Source organism: Culex pipiens, chromosome 2 (assembly GCF_016801865.2).
Source record: "Culex pipiens pallens isolate TS chromosome 2, TS_CPP_V2, whole genome shotgun sequence".
NCBI lineage: Eukaryota > Metazoa > Arthropoda > Insecta > Diptera > Culicidae > Culex > Culex pipiens.
In genome coordinates, this window is record NC_068938.1 from 46,347,020 (window position 1) to 46,369,551 (window position 22,532).

Here is a 22,532-nt window from a genome sequence, read left to right on the forward strand (position 1 = left end):
AATTGTTTAAAAAATGATGTTTCGTAATTTCAATGTATCAAGGCTATTGCAAATTTTATTTCAAGTTTTTGTCTTCCTCCCTTCAAAATTTTCCTTGAAAATCAGACAAAAAAATAATTATTTACTAAATTAGGCAATTTAAAAATAAAACTTTTAAAATCGATTGTTAACTATTCAGAATACATTGCATAACGCTTATTTACGTATTTTTTTTATTCTGGCCGTTGCAAATATTTTTTGAAGTTTATGTCCCTCGACTCTGGTCGGGGTCGAGGAGGGGGCAAAAAAATAAAAAATATATAAAATTCAAATAACAAGCCATGGTCTCAACATTTGAATGAAAAAAGTGTTTTAAAATGCATTTTACACCTGCCCAGTTGTTTTGCAATCATTAGTTTTCAAAATATCCAAGTATTGAAGAGATTTTTTTTTTCGTCGAAAAAATATTTTTTGCGGTGCTGTACATTGGAATTTCACATAAAATTTAAAAATATTTTTGATCGATCACAGACATGCTAAATATGGTTTTAAACGCAGGAAAATGCATTTCTAATGGTGTTCAGTTGGCTAGACTTCTATTTCCTTAAAAATTTTGAAGTTTTTTGAACAAATATTTTTTTTGCCCCCTGATTTTTCGGACCGATTTTGAAGGGTCGTGAAGGGGGTGGGGGGGGGGGCGACATAAACTTTGAAAAATATTTGCAACGGCCTAAGCTTGTTTTTATTAGGTCCTTTTGGAAATTAACATCTCAGGTTGGGACCGAGGGCCAACATTTATTTTTTATTTAAACCAAGACTTATTTTTTTACATATTTTGATATTTGAGAAAAAAAATCATTAATTCATTTATATCAGCAAATTTTTAAGAGTAGCAGTGTTTTTTAATTTTCCCGATTTTTTTAAATTAAATTTTCAAGGTTCCTTGGAGTAAAAATAGGTTTGGGCGCTCCCTCCTTTAAAGCCTTTGGACTCCAATGTTCGAGCAGAAACTTGCAATAGAGACCACAAAAGTCCTGGGGGTTGTTATAGTGAATAGCTTGATTTTTTTTTTAAATTTTTTGTCATTTTCTCAAAAAAAAAAAATTTTGGAGCTCAAAACAAATTGAATGTAATTTCAAACGAGTATGCCTGGAATTCCAGATTTTCCCGACATTTTGACAAAAACATTTTCAAATTCCAGACTTTCTCCCGTTTTTTTTTATTTGCGAATTTTGGTGAATTTTGCACATTCCCGACTTTCCCGGTTTCCCGACTTAAGTGGCCATCCTGCTATAATAGATAATTGTGCACTCGAGGGGGGGACGTTAACAAATTGTGAGTAAGGCCGTTTATTTAAATATGTCGATTTTTTTTATCGACCGAGCCTCGTAGCCTAGTGGTAACGCTTCCGCCTCGTAAGCGGTAGATCGGGGTTCAAATCCCGGCTCAGACCAACACAACTGGTGATCTTTTCCCTTATCCCTTTCCCTGATCATGACACCTTATGGAGGCGACATATGGAATGTTAACATCAACCTAACCATTGTTAACATTAAGTTAAGAAATAGCCACTGAATCCGTTTTGTAAATGCAGCCTCGATACTCTTCACGGGTCATTGTAAAAATTTACTAACTAACAATATTTATTCAATGGACACGCTTGGTGGTTTGTGTACCTGCAAACAAGTCCATGCGTCTCCTTATTTTTTATCAAGCTACAAAATGAAATTGAGAAAAACCGAATTAGAGTTAAAAATTGAGAAAAACGAATTATTCAAATTCACAATTCGGGAAAAACTCATCAATCCCACCCCCTCGTCGATCGCAATTTCCCCCAAATCCCGCCCGCTTTAAATCGCGCCCAAATCTTTCACACAGAAAATCACGATCTGCGCCGCCACACGTACGGATTTTAGTCGAGTTTTGTTCGCGGCCGGACGAGGATCACAAGCAACAAGAAAATTTCCCGTGCGTGAGCCGCGTGCGCGCAAGCTTTCCGTCTCTCTTTCGCACCCGTTTGAGAAGTGCGCGCGCGAGAAAGGGACCGTCCCAGGCAGGCCGTGGTGCAGCAAAAGGAATTTTCACAGGGGAAAATTAGGATTTTCCACTCCCTCGAGGGCTCCGCGGATTCTACCCGACTTTCGACCAATTCGAAATTGCGTAGCGAATCGACTTGTTAGAGTAGAAATTAGTGGAAAAAGTGTGATTTTGCGTTTTCCTTGCTGGGAAAGTGTGTGTTTTGTGGCGGTGTAAAAAAAGTAGAAGAAAAAGGTCTAGAAAATTTCCCAGCGAAAATTACTCAAATGTTGAACAAAGGTAGCAAAAATAGCTGAAGCCAACGGCGCGCTAAGCCCATCGTTTTCCCAAGAGAGGGGAGAGTGCGGTGAATCACGTCGAGAATTTTTCGTCGCCGAAGAATTTAGGGGTGAGAAATCGATTTAGCCATAATTGAAGAAGAAGAACGCCCCTTCAGGTGTGGTAATCCGTGAAACGTCGTCTCAGGTTTAAATATAACCAGTGCCACGAAAACGGCTAACCAGAGCTCGGTTGTGGAAGGGTTTCATGGTCGTCGAGAGAGGTGTCAACACGACTCCGCAAAAAGAAAAAAAAAAGAAGAGAGAATAATTAAGTCAATCTAAATTGGCGAAAATTGAAGCAGCATACCTTCAAGTGGATGAAAATCGTCGATTTGAAAAATTTCCTTTTTTTCATTCGCAACTGCCAGTCTTTTTTTTGCGTTCGAGGCTATTTTTAAATCATAGCATCTACAGTAGTGGCATCTGCAGAAGCGGCGCGGCAACAACGGCGACGACGACGACGACGCTTCTGGCTGACTGACTGACGTCGCGACGTCGTCCAAGACCAGGCTCCGTCGACGGCGACGGCTCAACTTTCTGTTGGGAAACGAGGAAAACGTGCATAAAAGTTTAAGAAGATCTAGCGATTATTGTTGTTACGCAATCCGTGGCCGTTGCCGCGGAGTCCACCACCCCCTGTTGTTGGCTTTGGAAAAACCGGACGGAAAAACAGTGAAAAGTGCCTGCTCGCACGTTCCGGCAGTTATGAATTATGTGTGGAGCGCCAATAAAGTATCCAATCAACTTGTTGGAGTGGTCTGTGTAGTGTAGAGGGGAAGAAAGAATATTTAGGAAAAGTGCGAGATTTGGAAAGAAAAATAAACAACTTACACACAGAGAGCGAAAGAGCGAAGAGTTGCAAAACTGTTGCACGGTACGCGGCGGAAATAGTCAATGAATTTGAGGCAGTTTTGACGAGCGATAGAGAATGTTGATTTCAGAACGTGTGCGAATTTGATACATTTCAAAATTTTGGATTGAAGGGTGAGTAGATGGGATATAGAAAGGCAACCATGCGTCTCCACGGTGGTTTTAGTGGAGACGCATCATATTCTTAATTTTGAGCATTTCTCTACGTTTGGACTTATTCATATTTATTGTATCTAAATTAAATGTTCGGCAGATTAAGAATTCGGTACTAATTTCCAACAAATACGCTGATTTACAGTATTAAAATAACTTTATGGCAAATGTTTTGAAAAAATTCCCATTAAGCTATTTATTACTCAATTTCTGATGAAAACACTTTGTAGAAGAATTGTTATTGAACGTCAAAGTGCAAAAAAAGTTTTAATTTTGGAATGTTGAAAATTTGGAAAACCCAAAGGAAAAATATATACAGTACTTGTTCGGTAACTGGGCAAAGAACGTAGCCCAGTTACCGAATGCTGCTCGCTTACTGGGTTGAACGGAAAATGCCGAGGGGACATTCAATGCATTATATTTTCTTAGTAAAATATGAAAATAAAAGTTACCTATATTTATGTCCAGAGCCAATTTTTAAAGTTTACTTAATTGTGACTTGAAATTTCACAAAAACATAAAAAAAAAGTTTTATTTATTACACTTGATTGTTGCATCCTATGACCCCTCGGTCATTTTGTTTTGTTTTTGTTTTTTGACGTTTGTCTGCTTTTTAAGTTGGCTACAGCCCAGTTATCGAGCGCCCAGTTAAACAACGCCCAGTTACCGAACAACTACTGTATTAAAATCTACAACAGTAGATTTGCTGCAAAACATGTTACATTTTATGACAATTTTTGCAGCAAGCCATTAAAAAAGTTTCTATGTTTTTCTTTTCCAATTTATGCCATTCAAAATTAAGTGCGTGGCCCAGGGATGCCACATGGTTTTTAAAAATGTCTGTGTATGTCTGTGCACTTGCCTAAAATTTAAATATATTAATTTGTAGTCATGGAATTCCATCAAAAATTGCGTTTTCAAGCATTTTAAGACTAACAAAATAAGTTTTGATTGATATTTTTACAAAATATTGATTTAATGAAGTTTTTTAAAAGTCTGTGCACCTTAAAAAATGTCTGGCACAAGGTCAAATGTCTGTGAAACACAGACAAATCTGTGTATCTGGCATCCTTGGCGAGGCCCCTTAGATCTCATTTTCTGGTGATAATTTTATCAAATTCGTGTATCTAAGTAAATTTTTTAATAGAAACATGCATCGAAATGTTTATTTTCAACCCTTGATGCATTTTGAATTATGAAATTTAAATGAATTTTGCCTTAGTTACAGTCTTTTTAAGATTTTTTACGATTTTGAACCATCAAATTTTATGTCTCAATCTACCCCGTCCCATACAATAGGGTATGCCCTGTTCGTGGATTCGCTCTTAATGTATAGTCCTGCCTGAAGGAAAAATTCAAAATCATAGATTTCAAATTCCAAGCTAAATTTAAAAAAAAAATACAAAATACTTTGAACATAATACATAATAACACTGCTGTCTGAATATTTCAAAATGTTCTAGAATTCATGAAGAGTTTGTTTCTTTTAAGTATTACAATTTTTTTTAAGTTTTAAAGATTTGGATTTTTAGTAACACTTAGAAATCAACATTAAAAAATATACATTTATTATGAACATTTTTCCGTTCAAAATTTATTTTTGAGAATCATCTGTAAACAAACGTTTGAGTTTCGTAGAAAATTGTAATACACGAAACCTGATTCTTTAAAATTAAAAATCTGTGCTCTGTACATGAAATAACTATACTATGTTTTAGCTTTGTTGTCAATATATTGATTTTTTTTAATTGATAGGTACATTTAAAAAACGTTACTTAATCCATCTTAAGGTGGTTGGTGCCTTCCTTACATTAATATACTTTTTGATAGGGATGTCAGATTGTCATTACCTATTGAACTCATTGGAAAGGTATTTTGATTACGTATCCAACGATGGGTCGCATGATTGATCAGAACATCAAATAAGTGCTCATAACTTTTGATAGGGTTGTCATAACCTCAGTCTTTTGAACTCGTTGGAAAGGCCTTTTGATAACCTATCCAACGACAGGTCGTATGATAGATCCAGCCATCGTTTTTTATCAAAATATCTGAGATCCGGCCTCAAAAAGTGCATAAATAACACTTAAGTGTTATTAACCTCAAACTTTGAACTCGTTGGAAAGGTCTTTTCAATACTTTTCTAAAAATGTATAACTTGGTGGGTTTTCTTGCAAAAACCACCCTTTTTACAATCTTCCGGACATTTTTTTTCAAATCGTTTTTTCAGCATAACTTTTGAAGTACTTAACTAAACTTTATAATTTTCAATAGCGACTTTTGGGACCCCAAGACGGATCGAATGAGACCAAAACAGACAAAATCGGTTGAGCCAGTGCCGTGATAATCCAGTGCAAATTTTTATATCTCACCACACACACAGACATTTGTTCAGAATTTGATTCTGATTCGATAGGTATACATGAAGGTGGGTCTAGGAGATCTAATTGAGAAGTTCATTTTTCGAGTGATTTTATAGCCTTTCCTCAATGAGGTGAGGAAGGCCAAAAGCATAAAACTGATAATTAATTAAACATGGACTTATGTAAAGCTGACAAAAATACATTTTTTCGACATTTTAAGAAGTTTTTATGACCCCTCATCTAAAAAAAATCAAAGAATGGCAATTTTCGAGGGGAACGAGGGTGTGAATTAGGATTAACAAATAATACTTTTGGCGGGCATTAAGGGGCTTGTTCCGGTGGGCGTACTGAGCCTCAACCCCAATTATGAGCTTGATTGGACGTAACAGGAGCTGGCGCTTTGCATTTGAATTTTAAACTCGTAAAAAGACAATTATTCAAAAATGTAAATTGTTGAGGCCCTTTGGCCACTAATGCTTTTACTTTAAACATCACTGGCGTGCAGGCCAGATCCTTGCGCAAATTAAGAAGTTCTTGTCAAATCGATTGTAAATTATTCAGAATAACATTGTATAACGCTTGTTTGCGCATTTCAAATAAAAAAAATTATTGATAATCTAGAGAATCACCACCCTCTATTTGTAATGATTGCATGATTTAAACAATTTAATTTAAACAATAAAACAATTTCAAATCAATTCAATTAGTGTTTTAATAGAATTTAAAAGTTCTGCTCCAGGAAGTTACATTTGCAATTCAGAGAATTGGGGAACCTTTCAACTGAGATCAATTCATAAGCCTTTGTAGGGAGGGTCCATTTTTCTAAAATTAGATCCAAGGGAAAATATATTTTGAGTAAAAAGATTGATAACTTTCTATAATTTGATGTTCGGAAAACTATCATTATTTGGCAGGTCAAGGATTCGATTTTAATTTCATCCAACAAATTAATATTTTGCTAACCAAAATTTGTGTCAACATGTTCAACATTGAATCGATTCTATTCGATTGAATCACATCTAAAGTTTTTTTGAGGACCTATAAGTTATTGTCTTTCATATGTTTATAGTACATTTCCAGAGTTTTTTTTGAAAAGGACCAATAAACCATTGTCTTTCATATGTTTATAGGACCTAATAAAAAAAAACTCTAGATTTTCAAACAAACAAAAATCTCTAGACATGTTGTTTCGCTGTAAAAAAAATGATAAGGTTTCATATTTAAAATGAAATTTCTTTGCAAGTTGTTTTTTTTATGAAACACAAGCCTTACCCGACAAACTTCGTTCTGCCCCTTTTTTTCGTTTGTTGACGTTTTTTTGCTTTTTTGCTTATTCAGCCTCCTGTGATCGAAATTTGATTTTACGTAACTTTCTCCATACAATTTGCCGATGCTCCGGAACCGGTTCCAGAGTGGCCAAAGTGTCAATTAGTTAACGTATAAACCATCCTTGGGCTTATACGAACCCAACGCAACAAAGAGCACCTCGATCCGACGCTCCGTATAGAGCTGATTCGCGTTCGAACAAAACCGTCGAAATTTTTTATATATATAGATATAATTTCTAGGGTTGTAACTTGTAAGTCAAAAAAGCCATAGTCAATTCAACATAAAGCGCCTGACGTAAAAAAACATCAATATCAAAAACATCTGGAAAACTAAAATCTTTTTGTAGTAGTTTTCAACTACAGTCTAGATTCGATTATCCGAAGGCCTTGCCAAAATTTCACTTCGGGTAATCGCAACACAATTTTTTTTTTGTTTCGTTGTCTTATTTTCGATTGTTGAGCTTAAGTATGACTCCTACCTACTCTAAAGTGATTTGGAATTTTTAAACCCAAGATGGCGGTGATGAAATATTGAAAAATTTTTTTTTTTATTTTTTTTTTATTTTTTTTTTTGACTAAAATGGGGTCGCAGAACTCGAATTTGATGTTAAAAAAGAAAATAAAAAAATACAAAAAAAATGGTTCATGATTTGGTAATCCCATACAAACCTTCGGATAATCGAATCTTCGGTTCATCGAGGCTTCGGATAATCGAGTCTGAACTGTACTCTTAATTTAAGAGCGAGTCCGCGAACAGGGCATACCCCTTTGTATGGGACGTCGTTTGGACCTCACCAATCTGCCTGATATTTTCAGGGGTTGTTTGTACATATGAAACTAGCATCTGGCCAAAATATGAGCACTCTAGGTCAACGGGAAGTGGGGCAAATTGGGACACAATGTTTAAAGGTTCAAAAACGTCAAAAATCTTAAAAAGGCTATAACTTAGGCAAAATTCAATTTAATTTCAAAGTTCAAAATGCATCTGGAAGGGCTTAAAAAATGCAACAAAATGCAGGGTAGAGCATCCTAATTGGTTAAATCTAAAGGAAGTTATTGGCATTTTAGTGAAAAAATAGCATAATTTTCAAACTCAAATAAGAAAGTGTTCCATCCAGCTATCAACTCGGTTCGACCTGCAGCTTGTAGGGGACATCTGGGACTACCATCTGAGACTGAGAACGCTTTGGGTAAGGTAGTTTAACATATTAAATAGACACATTTACTTTTAGTGAATTTTTTGGTTGTAAATTTTTGCTCGGGGGACCCCTTAGATCCCGTTTTCTGGTGATAATTTCATCATTTTCGTGTTAAAAATGTTAATTTTCATAAAAATGTTTATTTTCATCCATTTTAACCCTTTAAAAAAATGCACGTTAAAAAAAATCTTCGATTCACATTTATTGAAAATCAAGTTCAATTCCAAGGATACTAGATGACACCAGAAAAAAGCAGCTTCTTATTTTTTTTTTACTTTCATTTTTTAAAGGGTTAAAATGTATGAAAATAAACATTTTTGTGTATGTTTCTATTGTGAAATTGTCTCAGGAACACGAATATGACAAAATTATCACCGGAAAATTTGATCTAAGGGGTCCCCCGAGCAAAAATTTACAACCAAAAAATTCACTAAAAGTAAAAGTGTCTATTTAATATGTCAAACTGCCTTACCCAAAGCGTTCTCAGTCTCAGATGGTAGTCCCAGATGTCCCCTACAAGCTGCAGGTCGAACCGAGTTGATAGCTGGATGGAAAACTTTTTTATTTGAGTTTTAAAATTATGCTATTTTTTCACTAAAATGCCAATAACTCCCTTTAGATTTAACCAATTAAGATGCTCTACCCTGCATTTTGTTGCATTGTTTAAGCCCTTTCAGATGCATTTTGAATTTTAAAATTAAATTGAATTTTGCCTAAGTTATAGCCTTTTTAAGATTTTTGACGTTTTTGAACCTTTAAACATTGTGTCCCGATTTGCCCTACTTCCCGTTGACCTAGAGTGCTCATATTTTGGCCAGATGCTAGTTTCATATGTACAAACAACCCCTGAAAATTTAAAGCAGATTGGTGAGGTCGATGCGAGATGGGTATGCTTTGCTCGTGGACTCGCTCTTAAGAAATTTTATGATTGGTCAAGAAAACAGAAGCTTAGTTCAAGTTAAACTAAACATATTTTATTTTCGATATCAATGATCTAAAAAAAAAAACAGAAATAACATGCAACAAATTAATTATTATATGGTTTGGCTTAAACAACCTGTTTTCCACTTCGTAAAGCAGCAGAGGATCAACACTCGGTTTACATTAATAGCTTTCGTATTTCACCCCCCTCCCCCTCCGCTCCTCCTTCAATTCCGAGTCCGCAGTAGTTTGTTGTGATGTTTTGCAACAATTTTATGTTTCCTAGCTCATGCGCAGTTGTATTATTTTCAAAAAACTACCAAACATAACCTAGATCACCTGAACGCGGCTCGCGCGCACGTTTCTAAGCCCGCCCCGACGCCGACGACGGTCGTCTAGCATGCCCCTGTTGGCGTCGATTCGGCGTCGGCTATTTAGAGAGCGCCGTGTTGAAGCACAACCTTGAAGGTGGGTGTGTGGGTGGTGGTTTACTCACCGCAAACCGGGAGTGTGGTGCTATCCCTAAGGTATGCACGTGCGGCAGAGTGGGAAGGACGTTTATGTTTTGTCGTTTGCTGATTGAGAGGAAGAGAGAAAGAGAGCGAGTTGACTTTTCAGCACTCGATTGGCGTCGTCATTTAGCGCCGTTCCAAGTGAGTGGAAGCTGGTGCACGTGATGGTAAAAGAGATGAGTGATGAGAATTTTAAGACGTTACTTGGTTTGCAACTCAATTGAATTTTGTTTATTTAGTTACATTTTTTTCTATTTTTTTTTTTTGATCAGCTGTGGGTTTTCCTATTTTCTATAAGAATCTCTAGATTCTAGTTTTAGATTTATTTCTTTATTCTAAGCCGGACGTCTCAAGTAAAATTGTTGGAGTTGAAAGCTGTTGTTTTTTTAATTTTGTTTTTTTTTAAACCGGCTGAAACTTTTTTGATGTCTTTGGAATGCCCAGAGAAGCCATTTTACATCATTAGTTTGTCCATATTCTTTTCCATACAAATTTGGTAGCTGTCCAAACAAAAATGATATATGAAAATTCAAAAATCTATATCTTTTAAAGGATTTTTTTGATCGATTTGGTGTCTTCTGGATAAGGACTACACTAAAAATAATTATACACGGTAAAAAAAAATGGTGATTTTTAATTTCACTTTTTGTCACTAAACTTGATTTGCAAAAAAAACACTATTTTTTCTAATATGTTTTAGGAGACATCAAATGCAAACTTTACAGAAATTTCCAGAACGGACAAAAAATCTTTGACCGAGTTAAGAATTTTTGAATCAATACTGATTTTTTGAAAAAATTGAAATATAGGTTGCAAAAATTTTTCAGCTTAAATTTTTCGATGTAAAATCGAATTCGCAATCAAAAAGTACTTAAGTAAAATTTTGATAAAGTGCACCGTTTTCAAGTTAAAGCCATTTTTAGGTAACTTTTTTGAAAGTAGTCGCAGTTATTGATTTTTTAATTAGTGCCCATGTTTGCCCACTTTTGAAAACAATATTTTTGAAAAGCTGAGAAAACTTTCTATATGTTGCTTTTTTTAACTTTGTTGATACGACAATGCATGCAATGCAAAGATTTAAAAACAGGAAAATTTATGTTTTCTAAGTCTCACCCAAACAACCCATTATTTTCTAATGTGGAAATCTCAGCAACTAATGGTCCGATTTTCAATGTTAAAATATGAAACATTCGCGAAATTTTCCGATCTTTTCGAAAACAATATTTAAAAACAAATATTCAATACTAACATTTCAAAAAAGGCGTAATATTGAATGTTTGGCTCTTTTGAAATGTTAGTCTTGATTAAAAAAATTAAAATATTGTTGTAACGTCACGGCAGAATGTGTCATTTGGGATTTATTAAGTCACATTCTTGAAACTATAAAGTAACAAACCTTAATTGAATTTTTTTATTGATACAAGTTGAAAAAAAAACGGTAATTTCGGAGTGGAAAAGGTTTTGCCTTAAATTAATAGTGAATTAAAAAAAAAAACGTTTTTAATAATATCCCGATTTAACCGGAACATGAAAAATTATGGCATGTCAATTAAAATACACCCTATATTTTCTCTAATGCAAAAACCAACAGATCACCACGGTACCTGCCGCTAAAACCCCGCCCACACCATGTCGCACATGTTCCCCAGCGCCAAGGGCGACCAGCTGTGTCCGCTCGGGTTCCACCCGCAGGTTCGCTGGCCGACGCGTTGCAAGCGGTGCTTCCGCGACTACAAGGAGCACGGCAACAAGCGCAACGGCGAGGACATTACCGCTTCCACGCCCGTCCTAGCTGGCTCGTCCCAATCGCGGTAAGGCGTCAATCCCTTGTCTAGAATTTTAAACTAAACTAAAAATGATTCTTTCGAAACCCGCAGCAGTCGCGATGGCGGTAGCAGCTCCAGCTTGGACAAACCAGTGCGAAGCTGGACCTCCACGCACAACCTGTTCCTGTCGAATAACGGCGTTGGAAACAGCGGGATGGGAGGCGACCGACCGCCGGGCATTCCCCAGCGACCGGCCTCGTGGGCCTCGACGCCCGATCTGGACAATATCCTGCAGACGGTGAAGGCGGACTTCACCTTGACGCTGCCTCGGCGAAGGCATACTGCTACATTCGACAATGTGAGTTGGATTGGGTTGGAATATTGAAGGATTTTGTAACATTTGTAACATTTTAGATGGAAGAACCTGAGACAACAATTACCATCAAAAGACCACCGTTGCCACCGATCCTGAAGGTGGAACCGAAAAAAGATGACAGCAGAAAGGAGCTGGAGAAAGCCGAAGACCAGGGCGTCGTGATAGAAAAGAGCGATTCGCTCGCGGAACGTGTCCGCAAGATGAACCTGATCAAGCGACAAGGAAGTACCGAGCGGGACAGTCGGGAACGATCGGTACCATTCAAGGAGTATGTTATCAACGGTTGTGATATGATGAAGGCTTTACTATATAACGACTCGTTTTAGGGAAGAGGAGCCGCCAGCAGTGAAGGTGATACCTAAACCAGTTAAAGAACCAGAGCCAGAGAAGGTGGAGCGAAAACGTCGTGTCAAACCCATTCCAGAATCAGTACCGGAAGAACCGCCCAGTAAACCGCAACTTTCGATGAGCAAGACAACCATCACATCCTCAACGAAACCGCTGACAAAGCTTGCTCCACTGAAGGAAAAAGAAAGTGCAAGGTCGAGCGGAGAGGGTACAAAGGACACTACAAAAATCATTCGACGGAGAAAGGTGGACACCGGTGCGTTCGAACCATCCCCAAAGACCACTACGATAGCCCCGTCGGTGGTGACCGCCGCTCCCGTACCTAAACCTGCACCGGAACCAGCGCCGATCGCCAGCAGCAGTGACGATGTCAAGTTCCTGTTTTCCATCAAAGACAAAAAGTACGGCAAACTCGACGAAGATCTGCACTCGATCACCACGGAAACGACGGAGACGACCATCGTCGATCACACCGACAGCCACGAACTGCAGGAGGAAATCGAAAGTCTTCGGCGAGAACTGGAGACGGTAAAGGCACGCTGTGACCGAGCGGAACGCGAAAAGAGTGACATCCTGTTGCGGCGATTGGCCTCGATGGACACGGTCTCGAACAAGACTGCCGCATCGGAAGCGCTGAAACTGCAGCAGAAGGTCAACGAACAAAAGCAGCTGATTGAGGATCTCCAGGACGAGAAGAAGTTCTTGACCGCCAAGGTGAAGGAGATCGAGTCCGACATCAAGGTTCGAGGTGTGAAAAACGTCGAAGAACAGCTGCGACAAAAGCTGGAGCAAGCGGAAACACTCTGCGAAGAGTTGATGGATGAAAACGAGGAGATCAAGCGTGAGATGCGAACCATGGAGGCGGAAATCGAGGAAATGCACGACAACTTCCGCGAGGATCAAGCAGATGAGTACGCATCCATCAAGAAGGAGCTGGATCAAACGACAAAGAACTGTCGAATCTTGTCGTTCAAGCTGAAGAAATCCGACAAGAAGATCGAGCAGCTGGAAACGGAGAAGAAAGCGTTAGGAGCGAATACCGATCTTTCGCTTAAGGTGAAACAGCTGGAAGACGAACTCAAGGTTGCTAATGAAGTGGCTCGAAGACTGCAAGGGGAGCTAGAACAAGCTGAATCTGCACCAAGCACTCCCACCAAGAAGACGCCAGCGTTGGGAAAAATTGGAAAATCAACGTCGGCAGACAACAAACTGACCCGAGCATCACTCACTCGCGGTGGTTCGCAGGAAGATCCGGTGCAGCTACTGCGCGATCTCCAGGACTCGCTGGAACGTGAAGCCGACCTGCGGGAACAGCTCAAGTACGCCGAGGAGGAAGCCGATAACCTGCGACGAAAGTCCTCCCGTGTCGAGGACGACAACGAGTCGCTCATGATGCAGCTCAAGAAGATGGCAACGAAAGCGAAAAGTACTGTTTCAATAAAACTACTAAACTCTACTAACATTTTTGTGGTTTCACTACTAACGGATATTCGAAGTAACACAGTCATTGTCTAACATCAATCAGAAAGTAAACTCGAGGGAATCGACTACTCTGCATCGGTGTCTAGGCCATTTGGAATGGTTCAACACACAATCATTTCTAGCGGTAGATAGTGTAGAGTAGAGAGTAGTGCAGTAACCGATGTCCTTGTGGTTTTGACTTTCTTCCTCCCCCTCCTTCAACGTCGTTGATCCTTGTAGCGAAAAGCTTTTTCAATCCAGGTAGAAAGCTGAGTCCTAGCCCACCGAACCGGCGCCAGTCGCCGATGGAAAAGGACGAAGGCATCTCCGACGAGGACGATCCGGCCGAGTTGCGGCTGCAGCTGGAGCTGAACGAGCAGGAAACTGCGGTACTGCGGCGCAAGATCGGCGAGCTCGAAACGGAGAACAAACGAAGCCGGGAGCACGTGAAGGAGCTGCAGGAAAGTTTGATTTCCAAGACGAAGGAGATGGACCGACAGAGTAAGTTCCCGTCGCTGCTGGGTTCGAAGAGTGGTGGCGCCAGCGGTTCCAAGGACTCGCTGGACGAGAAGAAGATCAAGGTGCTGGAGGAAGAGATGAGCGAGCTGCGGAAGAAGCTGATCGAGAAGGATCGCGAGTTTGAACGCGTGCAGGCGGAACTGAGTCTGAGCAAGACCAAGGGCGGAAAGATTCTTTCGAAGGCGAAGTGAGTAATGGAGGAACGTGAAACAGACAAAATTTCTAACAACTTAATTTCTCACAACAGCTCTCTGGACTCGCTAACGGAACAGCAGATGCAGGATCTGAAGAAACAGCTGCAGCAAACGGAACAGGAGGCCAACGTTCTGCGCCAGAAAACGCACACCCTGGAGCAGGAGATCGACAAGCAAACGGCGGAGATCAAGCAGCTGCAGCAGAAGAAGATCGCGGGTAACGAGGCGGAAGCGAAGAAGCTAACCGCCACCATCCAGGAGCTGCAAAAGGAAAAGACAGAACTCGAGGCAAGACTGAACCGGGTCACCAAGGAGGCTAGCGCGGGGATGCCGTCGCGGACGCCGAAGATGCCCAACGATATGCACACGAAGCTACAGCTGAAGGTAAGTTACGGCTTGTTAGAAACACAACCTTTTTACTTTTGATCAAACTTATCATATATGCGGTTTAAAGTGATTCCATGCGAATGCGTACTGATAACGAAGATGTCCGACCGTCATAACGTGCTCTTCTTCAAAGTATTGTCGTAGTCTCCTTGTAGCTTTGTTTTAACATTGGCCGATGCACGAAGTGATTTGTTTACCTTTTTTGGTACCCTCCGCAAACGTCAAAGCATACAAAATTGCTGCCGGATCTTTTCCCGGAGAGATCCGGAAAAAGATCCGGCAGCAATTTGTATTGATTTAACGTTTGCTGACTTTGCTGAGGTTGCGGAGAAGTTTGGTTATGTTCTGCTTGCAAAAGACAATGTTGATGTTGGTTGTCATCTGTGCAGCTTATGAAAGCATGTTGTAAAGTTTAAATCCTTTGTAAAACAGTGATTTCTGCGTACATGCCTTTCTCCAGTTCTGCAATCTGAGAACGTCAGCTTCTCTAGTGTCATGCTCATGAATATCGCTTCCGCATACCATGGTTTCCGTCAAGTATTGTGATGCCATCCTTTCGGGATGAAGATCGATGAACAATAGTCGAAGTACGGGAGCCGTTACCTGCTACTGCCGAGTTGCGACTATTTTTAAACACAGTTATTCCGTTTCGTTCCAGAAAATGGTCGAGGAGTGCGAGAGCGAAATCAGCGAGCTCCGTGCGATCGTGGGCAAGTCCGGAGCCCTGAACGCTTCCGCGCTCGAGAAGGACAAGAAAAAGCTGCAAACCGAGCTGGACGAAGCGAAGGAGCAACGAACCAAACTGGAGGCTGAAATAAGTAAGCTGAACCCCGCTTCCAAGTTGCGTCGTAGTTAAATGAGGGTGGTTTTATTAATCAAGAAATTCTAATACGTACAGGAAAGCTGGCCGCACCGAAGGTATCCGCAGAGCTGCAAGCGATCAAATTAAGCGAAGCCCAACGTACAGTTCAAAAGTTGGAGGATGAGAATAAAAAACAGAATGACAAAATTAAAGTTCTGGAAGAGAAGATGGCAAAGGTTACTTCCACGGTGAGTATCGAGAGGGGGTCGTTACAAACTTACCTTCTTTGTCGGTAGCTTAAGCTCTGGGATCGATGGACATGGTGATCATCTAGTCGGCGGACTCCGCCGTAGCGACCGTCGAGGTCGAATCAACGGAAGCCGTATCGTCGTCGTCGTCGTTGTCTTCGCCGTCGTCATTCTCCTCACCAGCTTCCTCCTTGACGCGAACCTCTTCTAGGGCAAGCGGATCAACGACATCTTCGGGGACCTCCGTCGGTACCTCTTGCTCCTCCGGCTTTTCCTCCAGCTTCAACTGAGCCATCTCCTTCACGATCGGACCATCCCCCACATACTGGTTATTGTTGGTGACGGAGGTCTCCGGAGCACTCTTCGGCGGTCGCCGTTCTCCGCGCTTCGAACGCACACTCGATCCCGACTTGGGTCGTCCACGGCTACCACCGCCACCAGGTCCGCTTTTGGGTCGCACGAACGCACTGCCTTTGACGCGCTGGAAGCCCGGTCCGGTCACCTTGGTAGCGATCACCCCGAACTCAACCACTTCACCCTCGCCGACCGAGCGGACACTGTGGCGCGAGTTGGGCCGTAGAATGCAGCTCTGGTGGACGAACAGGTCTTCGCCGGTGTCGTGCCGGGTGATGAACCCGAAGCCGTCTTTTACGTTGAACCACTTGACGGTTCCGGTGATGCGTTTGTTCGCTTTTACCGATTTGTCCTGCTTCGGAGCGGCCGCGGCCGGTTGGGCGGCATTGTTCTTGGTTTCTTCAGAGCTGTCGTACCGAACTGGCGGATCTTCCTGCACGACGGCCTCGACGACGCAACCATTTGATGATGCCATGGTTTAGCAAGAGCTTGGGAAAAGGGAGATAAGATTGTTTTTTTTGGTTTTCAGATGAAATCGACCGAGTCCGGCAAGAAGGAGCTGGAGTCCGAACTGAAGTCGGAAAAGGATCGGTACTCCAGCTTGGAGAAAGAACTGGATCAGCTGAGGAAGGAGAAATCGGGCATCGAGGGTAAGGTTTCCAAGCTGGAAGATGAGATACAGCAGGAGCGGAATAAAATGGAGTCTGCGAAGGCCGCCTTGGAACGAGAGATCGCAAGCCTGAAGAGACATTCCGCTTCGGATGATCCTACGTCACTCAAGTTGCAGGAACTTAGCCAGAAGAACAATGGTAAGCATGAAGAGTACGGAAATCCAGCTTGCAACTAACATTTCTCAATTCTAGAAATCATGTCCAAACTTGAGGAGGAAACCCGCAAGTACCAACAGCTCGTGTCCAAGCACGAACACCTGGAGGAAGACCACGTGATGCTCAAGGCCCAGCTGGAGTCGAACAAGCAAAAGTTCCAGGAGCTGGACAGCCTCAAGAACAAACTCGTCCAAGCGGACAACATCGAGGCTCGGCTGGTCAAGGAGAACACCAACCTGTCCCGCAAGCTGGTCGAGATGCAAAAGAAGGTGGCCCAGCTCGAGTCGAACGCCGAAAACCGCACCGCCGGGCTGGAACTCGAGCGGGACCGGCTGAAGAGTGCGCTCGAGGACAAGCAGCGCGAGTACGAGCACCTGAGCAGCGAGAACGAGATGAACGCGTACCAGGTGGCACAGCTGCGCAAGGATGTAAGCAAGAGGGAGTGATTTGACGTACGGATGTTTTAGGTGTTGTTTGCATTTCAGAGTGAAGATCTCAGAAGTAAGCTGGACGACTACGAGAGGATCAACAAGGCGCAGCGTACGCTGAGTGAGCACAACTCGCACCTGGAGCAGGAACTGAAGAAGATGCATTTGCAGTAAGTATCGTCAATGAATCAACTCTGCGGTAAACATTACGCTGTAGGTCTGACCACGTTATAGTTTGTGATGTAAATGTTCGTAAATTGTGCTGGTCAGCTCGAAACATGCAAGAGTCAGTGACGACCAGCATTTTACATTTAAACATCACAAACGACAAACGGGCCAGCCCCACTGCGTGAAGTTTACCGCAGAGATGATTGATTGACCTGGGATGATATGCCAAACTTTGTCCTTCCCTAGACTCGAGACGGCCGAGATGAACGTCAAGTCCGAGGTGGCGGCCACGCGGCTCCGGTACGAGCAACAGGTAACGAATCTGCACAACGAGCTGACCGGATTGCAGCGTCAGTGCGAGAGATTCAAGCGCGATCGCGACACCTTCAAGCAGCTGGTGGAAGCGGCCCAGAAGCAGATCGGCGACATGAAGGCGAACCGGCGCAGTCTGGCTTCGGTGACGAGCACGAGCAGCGACGACGACGACAAGTCCAAGATCGTGGCGCTCGAGCAGCAGATTGGCTGTCTGGAGGATGAGCTGAGCGAAGCCCGGTTGGAGGCCAGTAAGGTACGGACGGAGTTGATCTCGGAGCTGAGCGCGTCGGAGATTAAGCTCTCGGAGATGCAGTCCAAGATCAACGAGCTGGAGGAGGAGAAGATCATCGCCGGAGGCAAGAGCAAGGTGCCGGGAACGAAGACCCGGCTGGAGCTGTCCTGGCAGAAGGAACGCGAAGACATGCAGCGGTTGGTGCAGGAGACGTCTACGCTGGCCAGAGATCTTCGCCAGACGCTGTTCGAAGTGGAGCGGGAACGTGACAAGGAGAAGCTGGAATCGCGCCGCAAGATTGACCAAATCAAAAAGACAACCGAGGAGGAGATCGAAGAGGGTCGCCGAAAGGTCACGGAACTCCAGAGCGATCTGCTGGAGCTGCGAGACGCCCACGCTAAGCTGCGGACGGCCAACGAGAAGCTGCGACGTGACCGCGAGCGAGCCGACCGGGAACGTGAAAGTGCCACCCGGCGACGGATCGAAATGGAGAGCGACCGCCGAATCGGTGCGCTGCTGCAGACGGTGGACGAACTGGTAAAGCTGGCGCCGGAAATGCAAAAGGTAGCAGCCGGCCGGCAGGAAACGACGACAAGCACAGGAAAGACCATTACCGCAAACGCACCCATTCCAACGCCGCCGATGCGTCACAAGAGTCCGTCGCCCGGTCCCGGAGGAGCCACGCCACAGCCGCAGTCGATAACGTCAGTATTAAGCCGACTGGCCGAGGCCTCCGAGGAGCTGCGACGCTTCCAGCGCATGTGTGATGAGGAAAAAGACAGGGAGCGCATGAGACGGGGCGGAATGAGAAGGTAAGGGGTATTGAGGACTCTAGGGTGTGGAATACTTTAACATTTATTTCTATTTCAGAGCGGCTTCCCAGGAGAACGATTCCGTCGAGGGCCACTCGAGCCGACCGGTGATGAGACTCAACCGAAACGGTGGCAGCTTGTACAAGAAGAGCTTGTCGTTGGATCAATCGCTCCAAGTTGAGCAACAAGGAGTAAGTTAAGCAATAGTTTGAAGATTTGATCAACTCATGACCACCGCGTCCTTCTTCGCTTACAGCAGCTCATCTGGAAGGAGGGTGACGACAGCATGTCCTCGCTGCAGTCCCTGGACTCGGAGTACGGTGCCATGATGCACAACCGGGACTCCAGTCTGGACTCGCGACTCTCGGGTGGCTCCACCCAGAGCGATATGCCCCGGATGCGCAAGAAGAAGCGCGGCCTGATGGGAAAACTGCGCAGTCTCAGCCTGACCAGAAGCAAGGGCAGCGAAAGTGACTTCTCGGTAGGTGTTCAACCCCCAGCCTTGTAACCAAACGAAACTAGTTTACCCGTTAATCGCTTTCTTTCAGATCCAGGGATCCGACTCGGATCTGAGCATGGCGGGTGATATTCGTTCCAGCAAGACCAACCTCAAGGGCAAACTGTCGGGGATGTTCCGGCGGGCGGGTTCGTCGTCCCGGGCCGGAAGCAGCGAAGCGCTAGACCGAGAGATCCAACGCCCGGTTGCGATCCAGACCATGGGCAACGGGCCAACGGGACAACCGCCGGTGCCGCGGCCGGTTTCTGCCAGCAATCCGCATTTAGCAAGAGTAAGTTCCCTTTTCCCCAAAAAAAAAAGTTCCGCAACTAATCAGTTTTGTTGGTCTTATATTTTCCAAACTTTAGCAAGCCGGCAAACCTCCCACGCCCTCGATGGTCCCGACCCAGAGAAGAAGAGTGGTCATCGCCGGATCTGGCCAGCCCGGAGCGCCCAGTTCGGGGGCGCCAAAGTAGCATGTTTATTTATAAAGACCGATTCTAGCCAAAATAATCCGTTACTTTTTAGAGAAAGAGAGAGAGCAGCTCAGTGCACCAAGTTTTAGTTGTTATTTGTAAAAGAAACTGTTGTTAAAGGATGAAAATACAATAAAATTTCCAAAAAGTACTTACCGCCTGCGCTTCACAATCCGAAATTTCGATAACCAAGAAACTCACTTTCGGACAACGTTCCGGAATTTGCCCTCGCAGGATCCAGCCTTCGGCACACTTCACAAAACTACAAAATTTTGCACGCTTCCTGCAAAGTTTCAGATTTTAATCGAAGCAAGTTGTGACTTTTTGATGAAGGCTTTTACAGGGTGGTTAAAAAATTGAAAGTGTGATCCACATCGTGATCCACAAAATCCACGTGCTGATGAAATAAATAAATTACACAGCACGGAAAAAAACCTTTAATTTTTAAGCAAAATAAAAAAAAACAATATTTATTTTCCGTTCAATTGGGTCCTAAAACGAAGCTTAGATTGCTGATAATATTGTTTACAGTGATAAAGCTTATTTTTCTGAGTACAATGACCCTTTGTACGACCACAAAGAGTTTAAAATGGATTTTTAAATCAATTTTTAAAAAATTAACCTCGCGGTCCTTCTTGACAGAAAAGCTCCTACTTGACAGCTCGTTCCAAGGGGACCATAGTTGATTCATCGAAAAAATGTTGTCTAGCCAAAAAAAATTAGCATTAAAATGAAAAAAAAGTGATCAGAAATGGTTTTTAATCGTGTTTTTTACCGTTGTACATAAAAATTGGCATAGGGCTTTGATACCCAATTGTCTCCAAAATTTCAAAAAAAAATCGGCTTTAAAATTGTGGCAACTAGGTACCCAGTCAAAAGTCATTCAAATTAATCGATTAAGAGAAACCTTGAGAAAATTTGAGTATACATACTCCCTTGCTCGCTCCCTTGCTTAATGTCTGGTCCCGTGTTTGGTCGTTTATTACTTATTAATTTATTAATCAAGGATTGTTTCTAGAGTTTTTTTTTTATAAGGTCCTCAATATAATCATACAAAAAACATTAGCTTATAGGACCGTTTAAAAAACCTCAAGATTTATTGCTGAGACTACAATTAGTTCCGGCAAGAAGAATTATGATAATCGGCGATTTTTAACCTTGATGCATTTGCATGTGTATCCTTCCATAAGAACTATACATTTTTTTAAAAACCAGAATAGTTTGTTTCTCAAACCGGTCGTTTTGTAATCAGTCCTGAACATTTATGTTTTTATCGTTGCAAGCTTCGACACCGAAGACCAAATTTTCGAAAATCACAAAAAAATCCCCGTTCTAATCGATTCAAATGAAGCAGACTCCTTTTAAAAACCTGTTCATTCTTCGACTTGTTTCCCAGTTTGGTTTCAGAGACGGTGGAGTAAGGATGGGTTTCAAGTGTAGCGTATCTGCTCTCGTCGCAGTAATAATTGCATCAACCACGTTTTCATCATTGTCACATGGTATGATCAAAAGATGCAGTTTCGTCCTTAAAGTGAATCAGACATTAAATGAAAACCTTTTTTAATGTTTATAGCTAATCCGCACATTGAAGATGAGCTAGTTGAAATCAAGGATGAATTAGGAGAAGTTTTCAAAAGCAGTATACCAGATGATTACTACCATAGAATGGATTTAAAAGGTATTATAATTATTTTTTTCAACTCCAAAAAAAAAATTGTGTGTTACCGCATTTAAAAATTAATTGAGTGCACTTGTACATGTCGTTTGACTTGTTTTTGGCAATAAATGCAAATCAAGCGCCTGGTAATATCGGTGACATCACTCCAATTCTGTTAAGAAGATGTGTTATGTTCACCATAATTGAATATTAATTCAAATTTATATTTTTTCGTTTCTCTGCAGACTGTCACACCCGCTTCCATGCCCGTTCTGTGAATGAGTACCGCATGGCCATGTTCGAAGGAGTCAGCTTGAACGGAACCGAGTTTCCCCATCTGGCTGTTGTGGGACAACGTGGTCCGGCAGGAGTCGTACAATGGAAGTGCACGGGAGCATTGATCAGCAAACGGTTCGTCCTGACTGCGGCTAGCTGTGTCTCGGATGGGAATGTCGGGTAAGTTTAGCGTGACTACAAAATGTAATCTCATTTTAGATTTATATTTTTTTTGCAGGCTGCTAGTCGTTAAAATGGGAGATGTAAATTCTGCAATCAAATCTGACGATAAATTTGCGCAAGAGTTTGGAGCGAGCAATGTAACCGTCCATCCAAGCTATAACACGCGTTATCAATACAATGACTTAGCGCTTGTTGAACTGGATAATGATGTTGTGTAAGCTCGAATTTTGAAATTATAAAAAAGACTTTTTGCATAATTTTTGAACATTTTCCAGGCTTTCTGCACTGCCGTTTTACGGCGATATGATGTATACGCCATTGAGGTGATTTTGCTGTAGACACGATTTTCTGTTTTTGTTCATTTTTTCTATTTAAAATGACTAATTTAAGGTCTGCTCTGTAGAAACTGTTATAAAGTACAATAAAAATGTGGCCCCTACAAAATTTCTTGTTTTTTCCTATTCTCTACGATTTTAAACCACAAACATCATTTGGCCGAAAAAATAGCAATAAAAAATCACTACT

At 42.0% G+C, this 22,532-nt stretch overlaps 3 protein-coding genes across 7 annotated transcripts; 2 read left to right on the forward strand and 1 right to left on the reverse strand.

Moving 5' to 3' along the window:
* The first annotated feature begins 1,906 nt into the window (after positions 1–1,906).
* Positions 1,907–20,042, forward strand: LOC120416762 (myosin-11). 5 transcript variants are annotated; one of them, XM_039578604.2, is made up of 17 exons: positions 1,907–3,320; positions 11,274–11,493; positions 11,560–11,806; positions 11,863–12,092; positions 12,151–13,598; positions 13,874–14,339; positions 14,400–14,730; positions 15,392–15,551; positions 15,632–15,783; positions 16,667–16,946; positions 17,001–17,392; positions 17,450–17,562; positions 17,807–18,919; positions 18,978–19,110; positions 19,176–19,400; positions 19,468–19,707; positions 19,784–20,042. In XM_039578604.2, the coding sequence occupies exons 2-17, from the start codon at positions 11,312–11,314 to the stop codon at positions 19,889–19,891; spliced, it is 5,820 nt and encodes a 1,939-aa protein (XP_039434538.1). In that variant the 5' UTR covers positions 1,907–3,320; positions 11,274–11,311; the 3' UTR covers positions 19,892–20,042. The 5 variants fall into 5 exon arrangements, with proteins under 5 accessions (XP_039434538.1, XP_039434540.1, XP_039434541.1 ...); XM_039578606.2 differs by having other exon boundaries at positions 19,179–19,400; XM_039578607.2 differs by having other exon boundaries at positions 13,895–14,339.
* LOC120416763 (Y-box-binding protein 2-A-like) lies at positions 15,575–20,209 on the reverse strand. The gene is made up of 3 exons (XM_039578609.2): positions 20,048–20,209; positions 15,817–16,625; positions 15,575–15,750 (listed from the first exon to the last, which is right to left on the reverse strand). Exon 2 carries the CDS (start codon positions 16,610–16,612, stop codon positions 15,866–15,868), a length of 747 nt encoding a protein of 248 aa, XP_039434543.1. The 5' UTR covers positions 16,613–16,625; positions 20,048–20,209; the 3' UTR covers positions 15,575–15,750; positions 15,817–15,865.
* A 1,092-nt stretch (positions 20,210–21,301) lies between these two features.
* LOC120416765 (serine protease persephone-like) lies at positions 21,302–22,225 on the forward strand. The gene is made up of 4 exons (XM_039578612.2): positions 21,302–21,390; positions 21,465–21,569; positions 21,794–22,004; positions 22,063–22,225. The coding sequence occupies exons 1-4, from the start codon at positions 21,315–21,317 to the stop codon at positions 22,223–22,225; spliced, it is 555 nt and encodes a 184-aa protein (XP_039434546.2). The 5' UTR covers positions 21,302–21,314.
* The last annotated feature ends 307 nt before the right edge of the window (positions 22,226–22,532 follow it).

Coding starts and splice junctions, on each gene's coding strand:
- LOC120416763 (XM_039578609.2), bottom strand. CDS start 16,612: ATGGCATCATCAAATGGTTGCGTCGTCGAGGCCGTCGTGCAGGAAGAT.
- LOC120416762 (XM_039578604.2), top strand. CDS start 11,312: ATGTCGCACATGTTCCCCAGCGCCAAGGGCGACCAGCTGTGTCCGCTC. Junction 15,784..16,666: donor TGGCAAAGGTTACTTCCACG/GTGAGTATCGAG, acceptor TTTGGTTTTCAG/ATGAAATCGACCGAGTCCGG. Junction 17,393..17,449: donor TGGCACAGCTGCGCAAGGAT/GTAAGCAAGAGG, acceptor TTTGCATTTCAG/AGTGAAGATCTCAGAAGTAA.
- LOC120416765 (XM_039578612.2), top strand. CDS start 21,315: ATGGGTTTCAAGTGTAGCGTATCTGCTCTCGTCGCAGTAATAATTGCA. Junction 21,391..21,464: donor GTTTTCATCATTGTCACATG/GTATGATCAAAA, acceptor TAATGTTTATAG/CTAATCCGCACATTGAAGAT. Junction 21,570..21,793: donor CCATAGAATGGATTTAAAAG/GTATTATAATTA, acceptor GTTTCTCTGCAG/ACTGTCACACCCGCTTCCAT.